A 24930-nucleotide genomic window follows, 5' to 3' on the forward strand; every position below is an offset into this window, starting at 1 on the left:
CCAGTGCACCCCAACCACAAAGCGAAGAGGCCAGTGCACCCCAACCACAAAGCGAAGATACCAGTGCACCCCAACCACAAAATGAAGAGGCCAGTGCACCCCAACCACAAAGCGAAGATACCAGTGCACCCCAACCACAAAGTAAAGAGGCCAGTGCACTCCAACCACAAAGCGAAGAGGCCAGTGCACCCCAACCACAAAGCGAAGAGGCCAGTGCACCCCAACCACAAAGCGAAGAGGCCAGTGCACCCCAACCACAAAGCGAAGATGCCAGTGCACCCCAACCACAAAGCGAAGATGCCAGTGCACCCCAACCACAAAGCGAAGATGCCAGTGCACCCCTACCACAAAGCGAAGATACCAGTGCACCCCAACCACAAAGCGAAGATACCAGTGCACCCCAACCACAAAGCGAAGAGGCCAGTGCACCCCAACCACAAAGCGAAGAGGCCAGTGCACCCCAACCACAAAGCGAAGATACCAGTGCACCCCAACCACAAAGCGAGGAAACCAGTGCACCCCAACCACAAAGCGAGGAAACCAGTGCACCCCAACCACAAAGTGAAGATACCAGTGCACCCCAACCACAAAGTGAAGAGGCCAGTGCACCCCAACCACAAAGCGAAGAGGCCAGTGCATCCCAACCACAAAGCGAGGAAACCAGTGCACCCCAACCACAAAGCGAAGAGGCCAGTTCACCCCAACCACAAAGCGAAGATACCAGTGCACCCCAACCACAAAGCGAAGAGGCCAATGCACCCCAACCACAAAGCGAAGATACCAGTGCACCCCAACCACAAAGCGAGGAAACCAGTGCACCCCAACCACAAAGCGAGGAAACCAGTGCACCCCAACCACAAAGCGAGGAAACCAGTGCACCCCAACCACAAAGCGAAGAGGCCAGTGCACCCCAACCACAAAGCGAAGATACCAGTGCACCCCAACCACAAAGCAAAGATACCAGTGCACCCCAACCACAAAGCGAAGATACCAGTGCACCCCAACCACAAAGCGAAGATACCAGTGCACCCCAACCACAAAGCGAAGATACCAGTGCACCCCAACCACAAAGCGAAGATACCAGTGCACCCCAACCACAAAGCGAAGATACCAGTGCATCCCAACCACAAAGCGAAGAGGCCAGTGCACCCCAACCACAAAGCGAAGAGGCCAGTTCACCCCAACCACAAAATGAAGAGGCCAGTGCACCCCAACCACAAAGCGAAGATACCAGTGCACCCCAACCACAAAATGAAGAGGCCAGTGCACCCCAACCACAAAGCGAAGAGGCCACTGCACCCCAACCACAAAGCGAAGAGGCCAGTGCACCCCAACCACAAAGCAAAGAGGCCAGTGCACCCCAACCACAAAGCGAAGAGGCCAGTGCACCCCAACCACAAAGCGAAGAGGCCAGTGCATCCCAACCACAAAGCGAAGAGGCCAGTGCATCCCAACCACAAAGCGAAGATACCAGTGCACCCCAACCACAAAGCGAAGAGGCCAGTGCACCCCAACCACAAAGCGAAGATACCAGTGCACCCCAACCACAAAATGAAGAGGCCAGTGCACCCCAACCACAAAGCGAAGATACCAGTGCACCCCAACCACAAAGTAAAGAGGCCAGTGCACTCCAACCACAAAGCGAAGAGGCCAGTGCACCCCAACCACAAAGCGAAGAGGCCAGTGCACCCCAACCACAAAGCGAAGAGGCCAGTGCACCCCAACCACAAAGCGAAGATGCCAGTGCACCCCAACCACAAAGCGAAGATGCCAGTGCACCCCAACCACAAAGCGAAGATGCCAGTGCACCCCTACCACAAAGCGAAGATACCAGTGCACCCCAACCACAAAGCGAAGATACCAGTGCACCCCAACCACAAAGCGAAGAGGCCAGTGCACCCCAACCACAAAGCGAAGAGGCCAGTGCACCCCAACCACAAAGCGAAGATACCAGTGCACCCCAACCACAAAGCGAGGAAACCAGTGCACCCCAACCACAAAGCGAGGAAACCAGTGCACCCCAACCACAAAGTGAAGATACCAGTGCACCCCAACCACAAAGTGAAGAGGCCAGTGCACCCCAACCACAAAGCGAAGAGGCCAGTGCATCCCAACCACAAAGCGAGGAAACCAGTGCACCCCAACCACAAAGCGAAGAGGCCAGTTCACCCCAACCACAAAGCGAAGATACCAGTGCACCCCAACCACAAAGCGAAGAGGCCAATGCACCCCAACCACAAAGCGAAGATACCAGTGCACCCCAACCACAAAGCGAGGAAACCAGTGCACCCCAACCACAAAGCGAGGAAACCAGTGCACCCCAACCACAAAGCGAGGAAACCAGTGCACCCCAACCACAAAGCGAAGAGGCCAGTGCACCCCAACCACAAAGCGAAGAGGCCAGTGCACTCCAACCACAAAGCGAAGAGGCCAGTGCACCCCAACCACAAAGCGAAGATACCAGTGCACCCCAACCACAAAGCGAAGAGGCCAGTGCACCCCAACCACAAAGCGAAGAGGCCAGTTCACCCCAACCACAAAGCGAGGAAACCAGTGCACCCCAACCACAAAGTGAAGAGGCCAGTGCACCCCAGCTGCAGGAAGTCAGGAGCAGTGAAGCACTCGGCACACATGAGCTCCAGGAAACCGGGAGCAGCAATGCCCCCGAGGGGGAATGGATTGGAGAGACTTCTCCAACAAAGAACATTCCAAGCCTTGCTCCTTGCATGAACCCCACAATGTCACCCGGGCGGAGCATTTCCAATGGGGCGGAACAGGACGGTTTCCTCAGCCCATCACAAGTGAGACAATTTGTGAACACTATAGGTATGCAGGAGCAGACCCAAGGACTGGAACGGTCAAAGACAATGGGTCTGGTAAGCGACAAAACGCTTTAAAATGGGGATAAAGATTTTTTTCCATAACGTACGCAGTGTTAAATCAACAATGCAATGTGTCGCGATCTTGGCTTACCTTGTCAAGGTCGAAGCTGACCTGCTGTTTCTGCATGAATTTGCAATTCTGCACCTCAGCTCCTACGGGCAATGGTCGCGATGGTGGTCCACTGGGCCATCGATCTGGCTGGGAGGAAACAACTCACGTTCCTCCAGCCTGGATATTCTGCTGTGGGAAGGAAACTTCACCATCTCTGAAGTTAAGGAGGTGGTGGTTGGGCACCTCCGCGTAGCAGATGCATTGTACACGGATGGTCCACTCCGGTTAAGTAATGTGTATGCCCCGTCTCAAAACAGCCAGAAGAGTCCATCCGCTCCAGGGTAGACTTCCTGTTTGTGTCCCAAGCGTTCACGGTCAGATCCACAGACGTCAGGCCAGTGTTCTTCTCTGGCTACTGCCTCCTACTGGCTGACTGCCACCTAGAGGAAGACCAGAGGGTTGGCAGGGGGACAGGGAAGCTGAACTCGGAAGCCATTGATCCCAGAAAACATTGAGGAACTGAAAAGGGATTACAAAGGTTGGAGAACTGTGAAACCCCTTTTTGAGTCCCCGACGTACTAGTGGGAAGCGATCAAGGCAAACATCAAGAAGTTTTTCATCCTCAAAGGTGTTCAGAAGGCTAGAAAGGAACAGAGGGAAATGTCCAGACTCCAGAAAAACATGCAGAACCTGCTCCGGCTGCAGTCGTTGGGGGTCGATGTCAAGGAGGAACTCCAAGAGGTGAAGAGCCAGCAAGCCTCGCTCTTTGCCTCGGAGGCCTCCAAGATCATCTTCTGATCTAGAGTCCGCTCCGTGGAGCAGGATGAGACGTGCTCACGTTTCTTCTTCCAATAGGTACACAGAAAGAGATCTGTGATCAGCGACCTGAAGGAAGAAGACAGCTCAGTAAAGTCATCACAGTCTGACATTTTGAGGATCTGCAAATCCTTTTATGACAGATTTTATGACGTGAAGCCCACAGACAGCACAGCCTCCCAGACCTTCCTGTCCTCTATCTCGGAGGTCTCAGATGAAAGGCATCATCACCCTCATCAACTAGCGGAAGGGGGAAAGGGAGGAAATTAGAAATTTGTAACCCATTTCACTGTTGAGCTATAAAATTCTGTCAAAGGTCATCGCCAATTGGGTCAACTCTGCTCTGGAGTTGGTGATCCACCTTGACCAGACCTGCGCTGTGCCCGGCAGGAAGATCTCTGACAGCCTCGCGCTACTCAGGGATACGATTGCCTATGTACAGGACAGGGGTGTGGATACCTGCCTCATCAGCCTGGACCAGGAGTAGGCCTTTGACAGAATATCGCACACCTACATGGTGGATGTGCTCTCCCAAATGGGGTTTGGAGATGGAATCTGCAATTGGATCCAACTGCTCTACAGAAACATCTGTAGCCCAGTTGCAATCAATGGGTGGGAATCTAAAAGCTTTCCAATTATATCTGGAGTCAGGCAGGGCTGCACTCTCTCCCCTGTCCTGTTTGTGTGTTGTATAACCCGTTTGCTGAGTCCATCAGGAAGGATTCGGGCATTAGAGGAGTGATGATTCCTGGCAATGGAGCACTCTGGTCAAAGTCTTCCTGTACATGGATAATGTCACTGTCTTCTGCTCGGATCCGCTGTCAGTGCTTTGACTGAAAAGCATCTGTGACGAGTTTGAACTGGCCTCAGGAGCCAAGGTAAATAGCGGCAAGAGTGAGGCCATGTTCCTTGGGAACTGGGCTGACCGATCCTTTGTCCCCTTCACCGTCAGGTCAGACTACCTGAAGGTGCTTGGGATGTGATTCGGAAGGACTTGGGCATGCGCTAGAAACTGGAAGGAGCGAGTAGCTATAGTCAAACAAAACTGGGCATGTGGGAGTGATGCTCCCTCTCCATTCTGGGTAAGAACCTGATCCATCAGGTGTGAGGCACTCTCGGTGTTGTGTGCGCAGGTCTGGCCCATTCCTCACTCCTGTGCGGTGGTGATCACCCGAGCCAACATGCACTTTATCTGGAGGTTGAAAGCGGACTGTGTTCACGGGGACACAATATACAAACCTCTAGATAAAGGGGGAAAAAACGTACCCAACATCACCCCCATCCTGGTGGCCGCCTATGTGTGTGGCTGCATCAGGCTGTGCAAAGACCCTTGGTACGCAAACACCATTTTTACGGAAAATAAAAGCGCATGGTGTAGGAGGTAACGTATTAGCATGGATAGAAGATTGGCTGGCTGGCAGAAAGCAGAGAGTATGCATAAATGTGTCTTTTTTGGATTGGCAGGATGTGACGGGTGACACCCCACAGAGATCTGTACTGGGGCCTCAACTTTTTACGATTTACATCAATTACTTAGATGAGGGGAGAGAAGACATGGTAGCTAATTTTGCAGATGACACAAAGATAGGCAGGAAAGTATGTTGGGAAGGGGACATGAGGAGGTTGCAGATGGATATAGATAGGTTGAGTGAGTGGGCAAAGATCTGGCAAATGGAGTTTAATGTGGGAAAGTGTGAAGTTGTTCACTTTGGCAGGAAGAACAAAAAAGCAGAGTATTACTTCTGAGGTGCAGAGGGATCTAGGTGTTCTAGTACATGAGTCACAAAACGTTAGTATGCAGATACAGCAAGTAATAAGGCGGCTAATGGAATGTTATCCTTTATTACGAGAGGGATTGAACATAAAAGTAAGGATGTTATGTTTCAGTTTTACAGGGCATTGGTGAGACCATACCTTGAATACTGTGTGCAGTTTTGGTCTCTTTTTTTAAGGAAGGATGTAAATGCGTTGGAGGCGGTTCAAAGGAGGTTTACTAGATTGATACCTGGAATGAGTGAGTTATCTTAGGAGGAAAGGTTGGACAATCTGTGTCTTGTTTCCACTGGAGTTTAGAAGAGTGAGGTATACAAGATTGAAGTGATTGAAGTATACAAGATCCTGAACGGCCTTGACAAGGTGGACGTGGAAAGGATGTTTCCTCTTGTGGATGAGCCCAGAACTAGGGGGCACTGGTTTAAAATTAGGGGTCACCCTTTTATGACAGAGATAAGGAGAAATTGTTTCTCTCAGAGAGTTGTGCAACTTTGGAATTCTCTGCCTCAGAAGGAGGTGGAGGTGGGGGTCACTGAATATTTTTAAGGTGGAGGTAGATAGATTCTTGTTAGGCAAGGGAATCAAAGGTTATCGGGGTTAGAAGGGAATGTGGGAATCGAAACACAAGCAGATCAGCCATGATCTTATTGAATGGCAGAGCAGGCTCGAGGGGCCAAATGGTCTACTCCTGTTCCTATTTCTTAAGTTCTTAAGTGTCACTACGTGCTGAGGTTCTTCCTGTCCCCAGTGTTGCGAAGGCCACATTGTTGCAGAATGCTCCAAGTAGCTGGACTGTGCTGTACCACCTGGTCCTCGTGGAAGAATTTATGCAGAGAAATACCTTTGACTACACGTCCATCAGGCAGTAGTCTGCACGTAACATCCTAGAGGCCCTGCAGGAAAAGGAAATGGTGGATCCTGTCAGATGGTTCCCCGAGCAGACTGTCAAAAGTCATTTGGCAGAACGCCTCATTGCCAGAACTTTCCAACAAGCACCAAGACGTAGCTTGGCTGGTGGTGAGAAAGGCCCTCCCCATCAGATCCTTCCAACACGCTCGGAGTCTCACCCCCTCCACATGTTGCACTCCAGGTGGCTGTGGTGGGGGTTTCTGAAATGTGGCTTTGCAAAGAAGGTCTGGAGGGAGATGCAGTGGTTTTTCTTGAAGTTCATCCCGAGCAGCTGCATGACATAAAATTCTGTACTCCAAGGGCTGTTCCCAGGGACACACACCGAGACAAACATAAACTGCAGCTAGGGGACCATCAGTTCAGTGAAAGGTTGAATTCTATTGCACTTTTTGCAACATTCAATTTGAAATCTTTGGGAATGGAACTTTTACAAATTTTAAGAATAACGTGTATTCTTGGAAAAAAAAGAATGCTCTGCACCATCACCTGCACCTGCCTTCACAAATGTGAATGGCTCCCAAAGCCAGGGACTGTCAGAACCAGCTGCCTGACACTGTTAACCTTCAGAGGACTGATTGTCATTTGCAGCTTTCAGTGTGCCGTAAAACCCGGTGCATAAGTTGCACCTTCAGATCTGCTTTGACATTCTCGCAAAATAGAACAACTTGCAATTTTATATCGTGGCTTCTTTCGTCTCTCAGTAGCGTCCCGAGTCACTGCAGTTCGTGCAATGGATTGTTTCGAAATGCGGATACTGTAGCATTATATTGGTGTCACTTTTTTTTTAAAATGTATTCTTCCATGGGATGTGGGCGTCGCTGGCCAGGCCAGCATTTGTTGCCCATCCCCAATTGCCCTTGAACTGAATGGCTTGCTAGGCCATTTCAGAGGGCAGTTAAGAGGCTGTCGATCTGGAGTCACATATAGGCCAGACCAGGTAAGGATGGCAGATTTCCTTCCCTAAAGGGCCATTAGTGAACCAGATGGGTCTTTACGACCATCAATGATAGTTGTCATGGTCACTATTACTGAGACTAGTTTTCAATTCCAGATTTATTATTTGAGTTTAAATTCCACAAGCTGCCTGCCTATAAGATACCCAACCCTACTGATGGGTTTCTCAGTTCTCCTACTCAACCCTATTCTAGAAGCCATTGGTGAATATGAAAGATGCATTTATACAGCGAAATTCACAATTTCAAGACATAGAATCATAGAATGGTTGCAGCACAGAAGGAGGCCATTTGGCCCATCATGTCCGTGCTGGCTGTCTGCAAGAACAACTCAGCTAGCCCCATTCCTTTGCCCTTTCCCCGCTAAGTGTGCAATTTTTTTTCCTTCCGGTACTTATCCAGTTCCTTTTTGAAATCCACTATTGGATCTGCCTCCACCACACTCGTGGGCAGTGCATTCCAGATCCTAATCAATCGTTATATAAAACTTTTCGTCACGTTGCCATTGGTTCCTTTGCCATTCCCCTCATATACCTGTCCTCCGGTTCTCAACCCTTTCACCAATGGGAGCAGTTTCTCTCTGTGTACTACGTCTAGAACACTCATAATTTTGAACACGTCTATCAAATCCTGAAGTACGTCACGCCCAATGAGGTACTTTTGATGTATCATCATTGCTATGACTGTTGGATATTGTTGTAGGGAAATAGCAGCTAATAGGCACCCAGCAAGGTCCAAAAACAGCAGCCGGATTAATGACCAGATAATTTGACTTAGTAGATATTAGCTGAGGGGTAAAGGTAGCATTATGGGATCTTTACATCCACCTGAGAGAGCGTGTGGAACTTTAGTTTAATGTTTCAGCCCAAAGACGGCACTAGTGACAGTGCAGCAGTCCCTGAGAACTGTGCTGAAAGTGCTGGCCTTGATTATGCGCTCAAACACCTGGGGTGGGACTTCAACCCCATGCCCTTAACTGGAATCGTTGATGACTCACATTATGAAAGCCATGGATTGCAGTGAGTTCACTTTGCTTTCAAATCATGTGCTGGTTTCACATCCTCCCTCTTCAAGGCCTGCCAGAGATGTCAAGTTGATGGCACTTAAAAACCTTTGCTCAATGCAATAAACACATCTGCCCTGGCTGATCTGTATATCTTAAGAATAAACAGGGACCTCGCCAGTCCTGCTTTGGGAAGGTTCCCAGGCACTTGTGTTCACCTCTTTCATCATCTGTTCTGTTGAAACTGGGATGGTCTTCAACAAATTCTTTGCTGCTGTTTCCTCAAATAACCTGCTGTTTTTCCTCTCTCGGTCCTTGTGACTGTGCCAATCAGGTCATTGATATTATAACTGGCAATGGAGGTTTCAAAACCTCACTCGGCCCAATCCATTCAATCCGACACTGCATAGCTTTTCTTATTTATATATATTTTTTCAAGACAAAGGTAGGTTGAGGAGTGACCTAATAGAGCTCTTTAAGGTTATGAAGGGGTTTGATATAGAATAGGCTCAGAGAAAATGTTTCCACTCGTGGGTGAGATCACAACAAGAGGCCATAAATGTAACAATGAATCCAATAGGGAATTCAGGAGAAACATGTTTACAAAGCGTGATGAGAATGTGGAACTCATGTAGTAAGGGGTTGAGCGTAATCCTGGAACTCCCTTCCCAACAGCACAGTGGGTGAATCTACAGCACATGGACCACAGCGGTTCAAGAAGGTGACTCACCACCACCTTCTCAAGGGCAACTGGGGATGGGCAATAAATGCTGGCCCAGCCAGCGAAGCCCACATTCCGTGAATGAATGAAAAAATAATAATTGCATTTAAGGGGACACTGGCTAAACACATGAGGGAGAAAGTAATAGAAAGACATAGGGGAGAATTTTCTCCCCGTCAGTGGGGGAGCTGAGCGGGAGCGGGCAGGCGCACTGCCGATTGCCGCCTGCGAACGGCTGTGCACCACCATTTTACATGGGCGGGGCCAATTAAGGCCCGCCCAGTGTGATGCGCACCCGGAAGCGCTGAGCGCTCCCTGTGCGGGCCGGGGAGGGGGGAGGAGGGAGGGTTGGGGCCTGCGAAATCTCTCTGAGGCATGGAGAGCTGCCTCAGGGAGATTATTTTCATTATTAAAACTTCAAAAAAAAATGGGAAAAAATTATTCAGCCATGTCCCCTCCTGTGACAGTGTCACATGGAGCTGGGACTTGTCAGTAAATTTTAATAAAAAATTTTATTGGATTTATAAACACTTCATGAAACCTCAGCCCACCCGTGGATGAGGTTTCATGATAAATGCGAAGGCCGCCTGGGCTCTTCGCCTGCCCCCCCCCCGCCAACCTTAAGGTTGGATGGGCAGCCCAGACAATTAGTTCAATAATGACCTTAATAGGCCTTTGACAGTTCAGCGGGCGTGCGGAACTGAAGATCAGAATGACACGTGGTGACATCAGGACGCACGCCCGACAATAAGGTTAGATAAAACAGGATGGGAGAATGTTGGTGTGCAGCATATACCAGTATGGACCAGTTGAGCTGAATGGCCCATTTCTGTGCTATACATTCTATGTAATTCTAAGTAACCTCGCACATTATTCTGCTGCCCCACTACATTTCTGCCTGAAGATCTGAAGTATGAATGCTGCATCAATTTTGACTGCCCTTGAAACTTAGTAAGCCTGTTACAATCCAGCAGACACACCTTCTAGCCTCTTAACTTAAGGCATTGCTCAACAATTCGGTTAAACTGTTTCCCACCCCTTTCCATCCTGCTGGTTTATCTATTAGCTCTCATAACATAAAAGATGACATATTTTGCTTCCTCCAACTCTAGGTATGATGATCTTGACAAAACAAACACTCCTCCCTTTGAACCATTCTATTTTGCCAGCATGAACAATGTATAATATTAAACTTGGCAGTTTGTTGGCTTTTTTTTAATTCATTCACGGGATGTTTGCTTTGCTGGCTGGACCAGCATTTATTGCCCATCCCTAGTTGCCCTTGAGGAGGTGGTGGTGAGCTGCCTTCTTGAACCGCTGCAGTCCATGTGGTGTAGGCACACCCACAGTGCTGTCAGGGAGAGAGTTCCAGGATTTTGACCCAGCGACAGTGAAGGAATAAACCATAAAAATACCGTGGCTGCAAGAGCAGGTCAGAGGCTGGGAATTCTGTGGCGAGTTATTCATCTTCTGATTCCCCAAAGCCTATCCACCATCTACAAAGCACAAGCCAGGAGTGTGATGGAATATTCTCCACTTGCCTGGATAAGTGCAGCTCCAACAACACTCAACAGGCTCAACTCCATCCAGGACAAAGCAACCCACTTGACTGGCACCCCATCCACCACCATCAATAAGCATTTAGTTGGGGTTCCACATTAGTACACAAGGGAAAATTGTACTCAAAAGATGAATATTTAAATCCAAACATTTCAATGAGCACTGGGCATTTGAAACAAACTTAACTGTCCCTCTTTGTTTTCAGAAATGGGTGGCCTTTCAAAACAATGCCTGGTGACATGGAAAAGTTCAATGCAGAGTTCAGCCTTTTACCAAAATCATCACATTGAATCTCAGCAATATATATCAGCACCGGTCACAGTCATCCCAGTTGGTATTATTTGAACACCTTTTACCTCAGGCCTGAATGTGCATCGTTGACTCCCGACGCAGAACGTTTCAGAACTTCTGCACACTACCCAAGTACAAGGAAAGCACCAACGGATGCGACACGGTCAGCTGCCACTCCTCACAGTGAAACCAAATCAAAATTCAGTGGTGATGTAGTAAATTATCATAAGCAACACCCACGAGTAAATTCTACTTAATACAACACTGAGGCATGACTTCACAAGCAAGCCTTTTCGACTGCTCTCTAAAGAGGGGAAAATATATATGCATTTATATGGTGCCTTTTATGACCTTGGGATGTGCCAAAGCGCTTGACAGCTAATGAAATACTTTAATAGTGTAATCGTTATTGTAATGTAGGAACCGCAACAGCCAATTTGTGCACAGCAAGCTCCCAGAAACAGCAATCTGATAACGGCTAGATAACCTGTTTTTGTGATGTTGATCAAGGGATAAATATTGTCCCAGGACACCAGGGAGAACGATATATAGGATCCACAAGGAGGGTTTCCGTGACTGCCTGCCACTCTTCCCGAGCCTTGTGTACACCTAGCGACACTGGAGAGAGATCCACTGGCATGCACGAAGCCTCTCATGATTGATGGTGGACACGTTCAAAACCAAATCACAAGTTAATTGCAGACGTTTCATTTATACCAGCTGGCGCCTGCCTCAAAACTTGTAGTGGTATTTTGTCCTGCTGGCATTGAGTAAGCCCAGTGCTACTTTAATAGTCTAAAACTCAGAATAGACCTAAGTCCTGGTTCGATCAAGTCTTTATTCACTGTATTATCTTCCCTGCTCTCATCACTTTTTTAAAGGACGAAGTACAAATTACTCTTGGGTGTTAATGTATATGGTATCACGTTGGTTGCCTGTTATACTCACTGCAGCTCAGTTAGTAGCACTCTTGCTGCTGATTTCACAAGGTTCTAAGTTCAAGTCCTACTCCAGGACTTGAGCACAAAAATCAAGGCTGACAGTGCAGTGCAGTGTTGAGGGTGTGGTGCACTGTCAGGGGGTGCTGTCTTTCAGTTGAAACGTTAAACTGAGGCCTCCAGCAATGTGCTTGTGTGGATGAAAAAGATTTCATCGAATGGGGGAGTTCTCCCCAGTGCCCTGGCTAACATTTATCCCTCAGTCAACATCACAAAGAAACAGATTTTCCGGTCACTACCACTTTGCTGTTTGTGGGAGCTTGCTGTGCACAAATTGGCTGCAGCATTTGCTACATTACAACAGTGACTACATTTCAAAAGTACTTCATTGGCTGTAAAGCACTTTGAGACATCCAGTGGTCATGAAAAGTGCTATATCAATGCAAATCTTTCTTCCTTTTCCCCACATGAGGCTTTGTTTTGTCTTCATGGGCTTGGCAAACACATTATATAAACTTTTAACAGGTGCAGAGAGGTATGGCAGATCACAGTTAAAGAGCCTAAGTCCAACACTAATGTGGAAAAAACGGGACTTTCCTCCTCTCTGAAACCTGTTTGCCCAGTATTCCTTTTCGGGAAGCCAGCTCCCCTTTAAATGAAAATTAAATCAATACAAAGGAAAAAGATTGTGCACATAAAGGCTAATTGTTTTATGACTGTTTACCTTCAAAAGAAGCATTCTTGGTGAAACTTTGAAGGCTTAAGACAGATGCAATGAATTTACCATGTTATCTTGTGACAGATATACAGACACACCCTCGGGTGTTGTTCTACTACTATCAGTATATAGCTGTTCTTCCTTATTACAACATGCCAAGAATATGCCATTGCTCTTATCTATGGGACCCTGCAAGAGGTGTCATAAGTCAGGCTTAACTGAAACAGCACATTCAAACAAGACACCTTTATAAAAATATTGTATATTTAGCCTGTAATGCGGTTTTACAGGAGCTACAGGGAATTTTTGCAGGTACTTTACTGGTCCTGGGATATATTCCATGCATCCTTTGCAGCTCCAAAATGGAGCTAACAAATGGTCAACGTCATGACTGTTCATATTGGGTGGAATCTTCTGCTTTTAGGCTCTGTAGTGAGCCTGGACCATTTCCAGGTTCCAACCCTGCTCCGCCTGTCAGGGCGCCCACCCGCCACATCTTCCCAGAGACAGCCAGGTCCGCTGTCCTATTAAGGGTGGAAAGCGAGTTCCCTAAGGCTGCAGGCTCAATCAGAGGATATGAAGAATGGCAGCCCCACTGGCAGAGCCGCCACTACCGGAGTTGTGTGTCGGGGGGGGGGGGGATTGGAATGCGAGGTGCCTCCAACTCGAGGTGCCCTCTGAAGAAGGTTTCTGCTTCACTTAAATAAATGGTAGCCACAGCAGTAAGGCCACCTCAGTAAAGGGGGAATCCCTCCCTAGGATGGCTGACAGCAGCATTCTGCCAATGGCTGATGGAGGAGTTGGTGTTGGAGGCCTCATGAGCCCCCTCATGACCAGCCACCTCCAGGCACCTGCAAGGCCTAAGTTGGGGGACCGGATATGCCAGGAAAATCCTGGTGGCAGCCTCTGGCAACCCACAAATGGACAATTAATTATGTCGATTGGCTAACCAGTGCTGCCAGGCGGGTAGACCCTTCAGCTGCAGATTTCCCCGGGATAGGAAAGTGTCGGCCCACTGACCCAACCTGTATTTCTCATCAATTCCTCCCCATTGGGTTTAAGCAGGGATTTAAAGAAGGAGAGGAGTGCGCGCATTACTTGCACATTTCTAGCAGTGAGCCACACAAGACCCCTGTTCCACAGGTAAGGGTCTCCCTCTGGAACCTGGCTCAAGGCCTTTTTGACGTCCAGTGCAGTATTGAGGGAATGCTGGACTGTCAGGGGTACCACCTTTTGGATGAGACATTAAACCATCTGCCTGCTCAGAAGTGCAGGGGAGTTCTCCCCGGTGTCCTGGCCAACATTTATCCCTCAATCAACATCACTAAAAAAAAAACAGATTATCTGGTCATTATTACATTGTTGTTTGTTGGAACTTGCTTTATGCAAAATGGCTGCTGTGTTTCCAAATTACAACAGTGACTACACTTCAAAAGTACTTCATTGGCTTTGAGAAGTCTGATGATCATGAAAGACACTAATCAGTGCAAGTATTTCTTTTTTCATGTTTTCTCATGACAACATGTTCAATATTTGGCCACACTAGGGGAAAGTGAGACTCTTAGCCAAATATGACTATATCTTCATCCAACAGACACACACCACAATGGTGCAATAATAACAAACATAAACCCTGGCAGATAATTTCCCCTTTCTAACAGAGGCCATTTGTAGTGGTCCCCATCACCCTTCCAGCCAAGGTCTGCTAGTTCAGCAAATTCCAATAATTGAGTCTCAAGAGTTTTCTGGTTTGCATGGTTCAATATAAAAATAAAGGCTTTTGCTGTTTTTTTAAAAAAAAATAAGTATCTGATGTGAAACTTAGGTTTGAGAAGCTGAAAAAAATCTGCTGAGAACTATGTAGTACAAACACACTTAAAAAAACAAATACAGTCATTACAATTGGGAAACGTCATATAGTTTTTCCGCACCCAACAACACAACCTAGTCTGATTTTATCTGTATGTTACGGGAAGGAAAGACATAATGAAGAAAATCGCCCACTTATCCATGGGCAAGGCAGTGCAAATTTCTCATGTCAGATTGCTTGCCTCAGGTTTTCAAAGAACAAGGTTCAGGACTCCAAGTATGCGTAAGAGTATTTCTTCAGTTCTTTGCGTGAAGCCAGTCCCGGCCCACAGCACCACAGCTTCTACCATGGGTAGGGCAAGGAGGCAGATCCTGAATCCACCCCAGTTAAAATGGAGAATCAAACCTATGCTGTTGGCACCAACCTGACTCACACTGTTGCCTAGCCAACTGAGCCAACTGCACTCCACCTCGCCACCAACCTCCCCCTACCCCTACCCCTACCCCACCAAGGAGTCCAAGTTGCTGGGGCAACATACACTTTTATAAGCATGCTGTAGTCCAGAGCTATGAATAGTGATGGTAGAGCTCCAATTTTCTTTCTATCACACGGATGACCAGGAATCTCTTCTACTTTTACTGCCAGCCATTGGCGTGTGTTGGAAGGATTTTCAGGTTGGCACTCAAGCTGTGTCATAAATACACCTTCCTGACTTAGAGGCAGGGTTGCAACCCCCTGAGCCACAAGACTTCTCTGGAGTTTAATTATTTAAAATCAGTCTATTTACTAGTGGGTTCCCTGTTGTTCATTCAGCTTGGATCACACAGCCCATTAGGAGAAGAAATCCCACCACCTCATCCCCTATGTCGAGTCTATCTCTGCAGGTTCCATTAATAAACTAGGTTAGCTGTTCAATAGCACCATAGGATATTGTCTAGTCTATGAAAGCATGTTCTCAATTCCAATCTCTCCATTGTTAGATGATAACCTTGGAGACAAAGTGGCCCACAAGGACCCCGCTAGTGTCTCTCTCTCTCCCCTATCATCCATCTTCTCTGCCACTCTTTCCTCACTACCCACCTCCTGCTCTCTCCCTTCCCTCACTGCCCCCCTCCTTTTTCTCTCTGCCACCACCCACCCACTCTCTCTCTCTCCACCACCCTCTCATCACACTCTACCACCTTCTCCCTCTTGCTTCCCAGCTCTCTCTATCACCCACACTCTTTCTCTCCCATTCTCACGCCAGCATCCAACTCCCACACTCTCTTCACCTCCCTCCCCCACCGAGCCACTCTTCTCAGGAAGTGGCTAATTATTAAAGTACTAACTATTAAAGTTGCATCATGATGAATGGATCTTGAAACTCTAAAGTCATGCTGACGTTGTCCATACTGTGCCTGCCCCTTTAAATGGCTGGAGTGGGATTTTTTTTTTTTGCTGAGTCATTCTGGACGCAAGCTGCCTGAGATGTTTAAACCTCGCGAGTTCTGCTTCATTATAAAGAGAAGCGGCAAGGCGGAGTGAACAGTAGCTGCAGGAGCAAAGTGTGGAACCTGTGTAAGTATGGCAAAACATTTTTTTTTAAACAAAAGAGAGAGAGAGAGAGAGAGGGAGGTGCTTCTGTGCTGGAAGCAAACTTAGTAATGGGTTGTCTATTTCTGCTAGCGTGTAATTGCGTTTGCACGATTGTTTAATTTTTAAAGCTTTTGTTTTTAAAAGGTCGGTGGACTTGTTTCATTTTTGCAAAACAAAAAATAGTGTAATTACAGAGTCGAGCAGGGATCCTTTGTAAGTGCTGTGGCAGAGTTTGGAGTTTTGGTGGAGGGTGGGTTGAATGGTCTAGGAGCTGGAGCAAAAACACAAAGGACACTGTGTGTGTGTGTGACGCAAATCCTCTTTGTTAAAGACATGTCGAAGCTTTTGTTTCCCCCCCCCCCCCCCCAACTTGACTAGGGGGAAGGGAGCTAGACCCTAGCTCAATTTTTAATAACTTTAGTAACGTTTTTATAAATTTAAAATATGGATGATTTGGGTCTTAAAGTATCTGTCCTACAAGATCCACTGGTTATCGACAACACGTCCTCCATTCATTTAAAGCAACTTCAGTATTAATTAAGGTATCACCCTAATGTCTATGTATCCGTAGCGGCCGAGGTATACCACATGGATTTAAAGCTAGCCATCCTGCAACGTTTAACTTTAAATGTTGCCAAACGATTTTTTTTAAAAAAAAAGCAGTTCTGTCTGGAAGCTTAGCGATGGAAGCTCTTATATTGTTAAAAATCAGGTCCTGGAATGTTTCCCTTGGTTAATGTAACTTGCTGAATTGTTTCAATTCGTGTTAGCACGTGTTGACCTTTGTGCAATTTCACTCTTTCGTGTGTTTGTCGTTCTGGAGAGTTGAGAGGACATGATACTTCCTCTTCAAACTTCTGCAATAACTAAACCCATCACGGTGATGGAAATGATATCTTAAAATAACTTCGCTGGTCAGTATTTCCTTGAGCTAGTATCATTGGACTCGTGAGCACCCTCCCTCTGCAGTTTCAGGGGGGAAATGAGGCTGTTATAAACGCAAAGTAATTAAATGGCTGCCATTAATGTCAGTGCCTACCTGCAGTGCAAATGAGGGAGAGAACTTATTGGCAGTTATTCCAACGTCAGGGTATTATGATTAATCCCAAATCTTTCAGAGCCTCAAGATTTCAGCTGCTCACTAACAGGAGGGAATCTTGCTCTTGAACAAAATATAAGGATTGATTTTAAAATGACATTGAAGTAAATACACATTCTCTGGCAAGTGCTGCTGTAGTCAAACGTTTAACTTGCTTGCTTGTGTGTGTGTGTGTGTGTGTGTGTGTGTGTGTGGTCTTAAGTCTGGCTGCACCACTTCCAGTGGGAATTGAAGAACAGGTCTGATTTTTTTTCCCCCCTGCATACCAGTGTATGATGTTTACTTAGATAAAAGCAAAAAACTGTGGGTGCTGGAAATCCAAAACAAAAATACCTGGAAAAACTCAGCAGGTCTGACAGCATCTGCAGAGAGGAACACAGTTAACATTTTGAGTCTGTACGACTCTTCAACAGAACTAAGGAAAAATAAAGAGGTGAAATATAAGCTGGTAAAATATAATATAAAAATAAATATAAGCCTCCCCTTAAACCAGCTTATATTTCACCTCTTTTCTATTTTTCCTTAGTTCTGTTGAAGAGTCATACAGACTCAAAACGTCAACTGTGTTCCCCTCAGCAGATGCTGTCAGACCTGCTGAGTTTTTCCAGGTACTAATGTTTTTATGTTTACTTCACTGTTCCATGTCAATGATCCTAATCTCTAAGGGGGCTAATTTACATTTTTTTAGGTTACTGACAATGCTTTAACTAGGAGGTTGAATCTATTTGCTGGTTGGCCTTTTTTTTTTACCTACCTAGTAAAGTAAATGGGTGGTGATGAAGACTCCCTATGCCCAAGAACCATGGTTGTAGGAAATGCACAATAACTCTTTGTTGATCTAAAACAAGACCAGTGTACAAAACAAATTAGTTCTTCTGCAAATTTGAGCCTCAAACTGGGTGGGTTTATGTTTTGTAACTTCTGCCACTGACTCTGCTGACTTTTACCTGGAAAGGCAGCCCTGTAGTGCCTTCTGAGAGTAAGGCCAGATATGAGCATTGACAGGCTATCCTGCTGCAGAGGACACCAGAATTGGGTCAATGAACACCCTTGGAGCAGGGTTCATTGCATAGAATAGATTAGAAATCCTGGCAGTAGTCCCTGCATAAAGTCAACAATGTTTCCATTTCTGAGAATACTTGTTCCCAGCCCAGGCTGGGAGGCCAACTCCATGCTAAGTGTAAAGGAAGAAAATATTTTAACTATACTTCCTTGCATGTGACTTTTTTTAAAATTTGAGCATAGTCTGTTACTCAGAACTTAGCTGCTGCAGCATTTAGTATGAGGTTTGGATCTGTTGGACTTTGGGCCAGGTCCTCTTGGGTTACTTAAAGCTGTAAATGTGTAATCCGACCTATGGGGCACCATAAACTGGTATGAATTCTTTCATAAGATGTCCAGGAGTGCCTGTTACAGTAACTACTGTCCATCCCAGTGACTTAAATGCTGACTTTGCCTTGAATAACTCTCTCTCGCCTTCTCTTTTTCCCCATAAAGTAACTATTCAAAATGGCAGCTGGAAATGCTAAAATTGGTCACCCTGCACCTGATTTCACTGCCAAGGCAGTGATGCCAAATGGAGAATTCCAGGACCTGACCCTCTCCAGTTACAAAGGTAAAAACAATTGAGATACTGATTTATTTTTTTTTCTAGAGCCCCTTTTAAATGTTAACACTGTTTGCTGTATTGATTGTGGAGAAGTTTTTGCTTCAGTGTATTGAATTGCAGTAATCTCTGAACCTGAACAGTACTTTGTCCTAATGCTGGAATCTGTGCAGAACAACTTTGTAGTAAATTGAAATACAAAGTCTGCTTTGGCTCTGAAGGCTGTACAGATCAGGTTGCTATTCTTTCCAGTATATATGATTAAGGGTGATCTAATTGTTTAAAACTGAAGATTTTGATTGGGTAGAAACTTTTTTTTGTGTGGGTTGGGAAGGTGCTGGCAAAATTGCAGACGTACCTCATATGCAATAATGACAGTTATAAAACTGCTTCCCTCCTGGCTGTAGAGGGTGGGGACAGTTGCTGAGTGGTTAGTTCTGCCATGAAAGCCTAAGTGATGGTGTTAATGGTTTCTGGCCAGTCAGGTGTGCACCTTTCGTAGGATAAACAAAGTGGTAGGATAGAGCCAGAAGCAAAGAATGAAGCTCTCTAATGGAGTTAATTTTAGACTGTTCTGTTTGTATATTGCAGCAGAGGCCATTTTATTAATTGCACCTGCACCAACTCTTGAAGGAGCAATCCAATTAGACCTGCCTATCCCTGGCCTTGTCCCATAGGTTTTGCAAAACCACCTGCTTCCACCACCTTTTCAGATGGTGCACTCTGGATCACAGCTTTGTTAATTTATTTAAAATTAAACACTTCTTACTGGAGAGTATTGGGTATGACTCTAGGTTCTTTTGGCATAGTAGCCTGCACCTTGGGATGAGCAGGGCTGCAGGGAATCAGATCCCTCTTTCTTTCAGTACAGGAAACCATTTGGCCAATCTTGTACAAGTTAAGTTGGAGTAAAAACTGTATTTTCCCCATAGTCCTATGTCTTGGCACAATTTTCCAAGGTTGATGCTGTTTCAGTCACATGCTATGGTAAAGTATTCCATGTTTCCAATAAGATGTCTTGTCCCTCCCTTTTTTGCTAGAAATTGTAAATTGACTCTCCAATAAGAAGTGAGCATGGAAATTATTTTAACAACTAAACCTCCACTTGGCTTTCTCAAATTTTGTGGAATAAATTGTTTTAGATGGCCTTAATCAGTATCTGAAGCTTAAACTGATCTTTCTCTTTCGTCCTGTCTCAGTTTATAAAATCAAATTACAATTGACCATGAGGCTTTATTTACTTGGTGATTTTTGAGGCTTTTGATCCCTCTTTCAGTTCTCTTCCATGTTAAATTGCATTTGCCATCAATTTCATTTTTGATCACCTACCGAATATATTTTTAAGTTTTTGACAATTAGTTGTTTGGTAGTACAGAAGAGTATTGCTGAAGAGACACATCTAAGCTTTCTGGTACTCATCAGGACACTAGCAAGAATACTAATATAAAGGGGAAAGCCTTTTATATGGTGTGTGAAGTGATTGGTTGGCAAGTGGTATTGCCATGGAGAATGCACCACTGGTGACTGACAGTTAACTGCCAAGCCCATTGTTTGAAATTTAAACCAGGCAGCTTGGCCCTGATTGGTCAAGGCATTGATCTGAGGAATGAGTCAGCAAATGGCTGTCACTTTGAGCCTGTTTCAGCTAAACAAAATATGTACATGTTCCTTTCTGTGCAAAGAACAGGGCCCTGTGTATTAATATATGTAGTTTCCAGTACATGCAAATGCACCACACAGCAAGCCCAACTGGTAGTCTTAAATTGGTTGCCAGCATAATTCTTAGCACATTGGACAACATTTGCTAAATAACTCTGAATCGCATCTAATGGTGGAGGCTGTTTTGCAAGTATGGGCTGGTTGGGTACAGTCTGTGCCCAGACTGTGAACTGTGGCTGGAGCATTCTTTTTGATGCAATCTGCCAGTTTTTGGGATGTACAGCCTACACACCTAGCATTGCGCTGAAATTCATAGACCACATTACTCATGAGGCAGAACACCTTTTTTGGCTTGACAGCAGCATCCTGTTGGTGGTGACTGCCACTTGTGTTACTACTGCATATGAGCAGCATGGAACAGCTAGCTTCACCTGTTGCTCAAATTGGCAATACCTTGCCTTTCCAGGGTAATCTGAGGTGGTCTCAGCACTTTTCAAGGCTGAAAGTGATGGCCTTAAACCCATTTGAGTTTACATGATGATATACTGTGTGAAATGATTGGTTATCCTGCAGGATGCCTTTATGCCCTATTTTGGCATCAAGCTTGCGTGGTATGAAAATGGCTCGGCCTTATTTACAAAGGTCCCAATATTTAATCATTCATGGGATGTGGGTGTCATTGGCCAGGCCAGCATTTATTGCCCTTATTCAGAGGGCATTTAAGAGTCAACCACATGTAAGCCATACCAGGTAAGGACAGTAGATTTCCTTCCCTAAAGGACAGGTGGATTTTTACCATCTCATATATATTGACCAGTGAAGGTGGACCATGGTAGAGAATCCTCTGGCAGAATTCTCATTAATATGTCAAGGGAGGGGAGTTCATTTGACTGCTCCATTCATAAGTGAATTTGAGTGCAGGATGGAGCCCTTCAAGGCATGTAAGGAAAACTGTTACATGCAGCTGTGGTTTAAGCAAACATATCATCCACATATCAAGGGGTAGGAAGTTAGATGTCATTCCATCAAGGACACATTTCTCATGGAACCCAACAAAGATGTTTGCAAGAGCTGGGCATAGAGGGGATCCCATGGCAACACCATTTATTTGGGCATACATGGTATCATTAAAACTGAACTCCCTGCATGAGTTGCTGAGTTTATAGTTCAATAAATACTAATTCACACAATGGTGGTGGGTCTAGATCAGCATGATATAGTGCTGCAGTGCAACTATATCCTTGACTTCCTTAAGTGGAACAATGGCAATGTCAAATGAGCACATGGACACAGCATTGTTATTGATATGTAAGTTCTGTATGGCCTTTGCGAATGTGAAGGAGTCTTCACTGTTTGTGGGAAAACTTGATCAAACCTGGTTGTAACAATTCACCAACCATTTAGCCAATTTGTGTACAACCAGTCCTAGATAGGGTGTAGAGGGACATTTGTCTTGGGCAGCCCATACACATGCAGATGTATCAAGCAGAAGATGAACCCTGTCATATATATCTCTCAGTAACTCATTGCTCTTACACAAGTCCGGCAAGTGTTTTGGTTTACTTTCGAGCAAGGCTGTTCAGTCATGTTGAGTAGTAGGCCCAATGGATATGAATTTGGACTTGCCATTTAAAAAATCGTGTGCATTTTAATCCATCACCGCTTGTGGTTGTTACCCATTATCTTGTCCATTGATGACCCAAGGCTGCAACTAGCTGAGTGAATTGGGTAAAAATGCATGTCAATGTCGTCTTACCAACTTTTTCAAACTCTAGGAAAGTATGTCGTGTTTTTCTTCTACCCCCTGGATTTCACCTTTGTCTGCCCAACGGAGATCATTGCATTCAGTGACCGAGCTGCTGACTTTCGCAAGATCAACTGTGAAGTAATCGGTGCTTCCACAGATTCTCACTTCAGCCACTTTGCCTGGTAAGAATTCTGTACTTTCCATTGGCAATGGGGCTTCTTGATAGCAAGCAGTTTAAGACAGTATTTAAGACCAAACTCCCTTTGGCTTGTTGCTAGCTGTTGACATTATTTGATATTTCATGGTGAATGACTATTCCTGCCTGTCTCACAGTTTTTGCCCTCCTGCAGCTTTGTCCTGGGCTAATTATCTACTGGATACAGTACAGAACTTTTGGATCTAGAATAGATTGGCTGCTTAGGAAATTAAGTCTCCACACCTAGCACTGACATTTAAGATTACCAAATCATTATGGAGCTGAGTTATTAACTTGGTAATTTAGCAGTGGCACCTTTAAAACTTCAGATCACTTCTTCCTAGAAGGTGGGGAGTGGTAAATGAACTCCATTAGAACAATTAATAGACTTTTCTACTGAGCTCTATTCTTGAGTTGTGCTGAAAATCTTCTACTTGTAAAGAGATATTGTTTGGACTTGATTTTTGATTTAGGGTGGTGAGATTAATTGCCTTCTGCCAATAAAGGGAGAAACAACTCCTAGTTAAGTAAACTTGAGTTACAGCTGTACCTCCTCCACCTGTGGGACTGATCATCTTTTGGGCCCCAAATAGATCAACTGCTTTAAACTGGCCCTGCCAGTTTGTAGCCTGTGAATAGTATGTTAGCTGCCTGAGTATAAACCATTAACATCTAAAAGGAGGTTTCAAAAAAGCATAGTGCATGTTGTCTCTTAATGACCATGAGTTTGGTGAGTTTGCTTATTTGGGAATTGAGTATTCAATATATCCACATTTTCTTGAATGCAATGAAAGTAGCTTGGCAAAGTAAGCTGAAACCTGTTGACCGTAGTTGATCTGTTACACCTTTTTCAGGACCAAGACTCCTCGTAAACAGGGTGGTATTGGCCAAATGGATATCCCACTGGTTGCTGACCTGAATCAGTTAATTTCCAAAGACTATGGTATTCTGAAGGAGGATGAAGGAATTGCTTACAGGTTGGTACAGCACAGACTGGGATCTGGGGTCTCTAGGCTCCACATTACTTGTAAATTGCCCCCATTGATGTTCCTTGGGCTATTATCTGTTCAGAAACAGAAATGGTCAGTTCTGAAGATTACTGATTGGGATTTTAGTGAAGTGTAATAAGCCAGTAAGTTTTTTTTTCATGATGTGCAGAATATCCAAATGAAAAACCCTCCTGTCTTTCATATTTGGTGGTGGTCATACAGTTTGATTCCAGTGAGGTTTTAAAATGAGGGAAGATATCTCCATTGCCTCAATTCATGTTGAGAAATAGTGGCCAGTGGACTTGAGGGATATTCAAAATTGAACAGTATTTTTGGGGTGAGCTTTCAGATAAATAACCTAGTAACTTTGTTTCTTTCCCCTATTCAGAGGACTCTTTATTATTGATGATAAAGGAATCCTGCGGCAGATTACAATCAATGACCTTCCAGTTGGCCGTTCAGTGGATGAGACTCTAAGGCTGGTGCAGGCGTTTCAGTTCACTGACAAACATGGAGAAGGTGATTTGTATCCCATTACTTGTTCAGACTACTTCATATCACAGATGTTCCATCTTTAATGACTAAATGAAAACTACCAGTTGTACTAGCTGCTGTCTGGCCTTTGCCATCTCTGCATTTGTGAACTTCAAAAATTTCCACTTGCAAGAATAGTTGCTAGCCAGCTACCTTGCAATGCAACACCTTGCTGATGGTAGCTTTTGATAAAGTTGTACTTTGATCTAAAACTGGATGTTAATATTTAATTTAGCATGTTCTTGTAGTTGAATGACTTCTTGGCACCTATCATTTTAAGACCTGCTGAAGTGAAATTGGCCAGAAGGTTCATTTTTAAGGGTGTGGGTGCACATAAATTGATAAAGGGACCTTGGCTGGTAGCCTAGTGACAGTAGTAAGCAGACACTACTAGGCTTTGAAATGAAAGGGTCATTTTCATTGGATGAAACTAACATGTTCTCTTGTCATTTCTAGTTTGCCCTGCTGGTTGGAAGCCTGGCCAGGACACCATCAAACCTAATTTGAATGACAGCAAAAAGTTTTTCGAGAAACAGTCCTAGATGTTTGATCCAATCCTAGTTATGGAGGATTAAATAATGAAAACATTGTATTTTTGTTATGTGGGCACTTATGAAGACCTAATGTAGATTGCACACCAAGATGTTGAATTACCAGTATTTCTTCTGTGCTCAAAGTGACGAGGTCCAGTCATGTTCTTGTAAAATGTTTTTTTACTGTGCCAGAATAAAACTTGGGATTGAAGTGCAGAACTGCCTTTGGATCTAATGCTTGGCTCAATTGGAGCCTGGTTTGCAGGCAGCACCCTGTAGCTAATTGAATGTATTAAAATAATTACTTTAATGGCAGAGCCAATATTGGATCACTTATACCACCAGGTCACAGTACATATGTTGGAACTTAATCTTCCACACAAGCTAACAATTCTACATCAGCGATTGAGGCATTCTTGGGTACGCAGTGCCACAGTAGTGAGGACATGATGACTAGTGAAATTGAGCCAAGGTGGCTCTGCATTGACTTTCCCTAGAACTCGACCTAGATGAGCACTTGAAACACCATCAGCATTCAGGGCTACAGGCCAAATGCTGGAAAAAGG

General features: G+C 45.2%; 2 protein-coding genes across 3 annotated transcripts in view; one reads left to right on the forward strand and one right to left on the reverse strand.

Moving 5' to 3' along the window:
• The window catches only part of rnaseh2a (ribonuclease H2, subunit A), a 74414-nt gene that overhangs the window by 31585 nt on the left and 17899 nt on the right, over nt 1–24930 (reverse strand). Inside the window, exon 1 of one of the 2 annotated variants that reach the window (XM_078531411.1) lies at nt 12623–12642. The exons of the other annotated variant lie outside the window; for it this stretch is intronic. The gene's annotated coding sequence lies outside the window, so the exon portion shown is untranslated. Of the gene's footprint in view, nt 1–12622; nt 12643–24930 lie in introns of those variants that run through there. 2 annotated transcript variants of the gene reach the window in all.
• Nucleotides 15854–24583, forward strand: prdx2 (peroxiredoxin 2). The gene is made up of 6 exons (XM_078531408.1): nt 15854–15983; nt 18598–18715; nt 22141–22294; nt 23163–23285; nt 23686–23816; nt 24288–24583. The coding sequence occupies exons 2-6, from the start codon at nt 18610–18612 to the stop codon at nt 24371–24373; spliced, it is 600 nt and encodes a 199-aa protein (XP_078387534.1). The 5' UTR covers nt 15854–15983; nt 18598–18609; the 3' UTR covers nt 24374–24583.

This window comes from Cetorhinus maximus, chromosome 28 (genome assembly GCF_964194155.1).
Source record: "Cetorhinus maximus chromosome 28, sCetMax3.hap1.1, whole genome shotgun sequence".
Taxonomy (NCBI): Eukaryota; Metazoa; Chordata; class Chondrichthyes; order Lamniformes; family Cetorhinidae; genus Cetorhinus; species Cetorhinus maximus.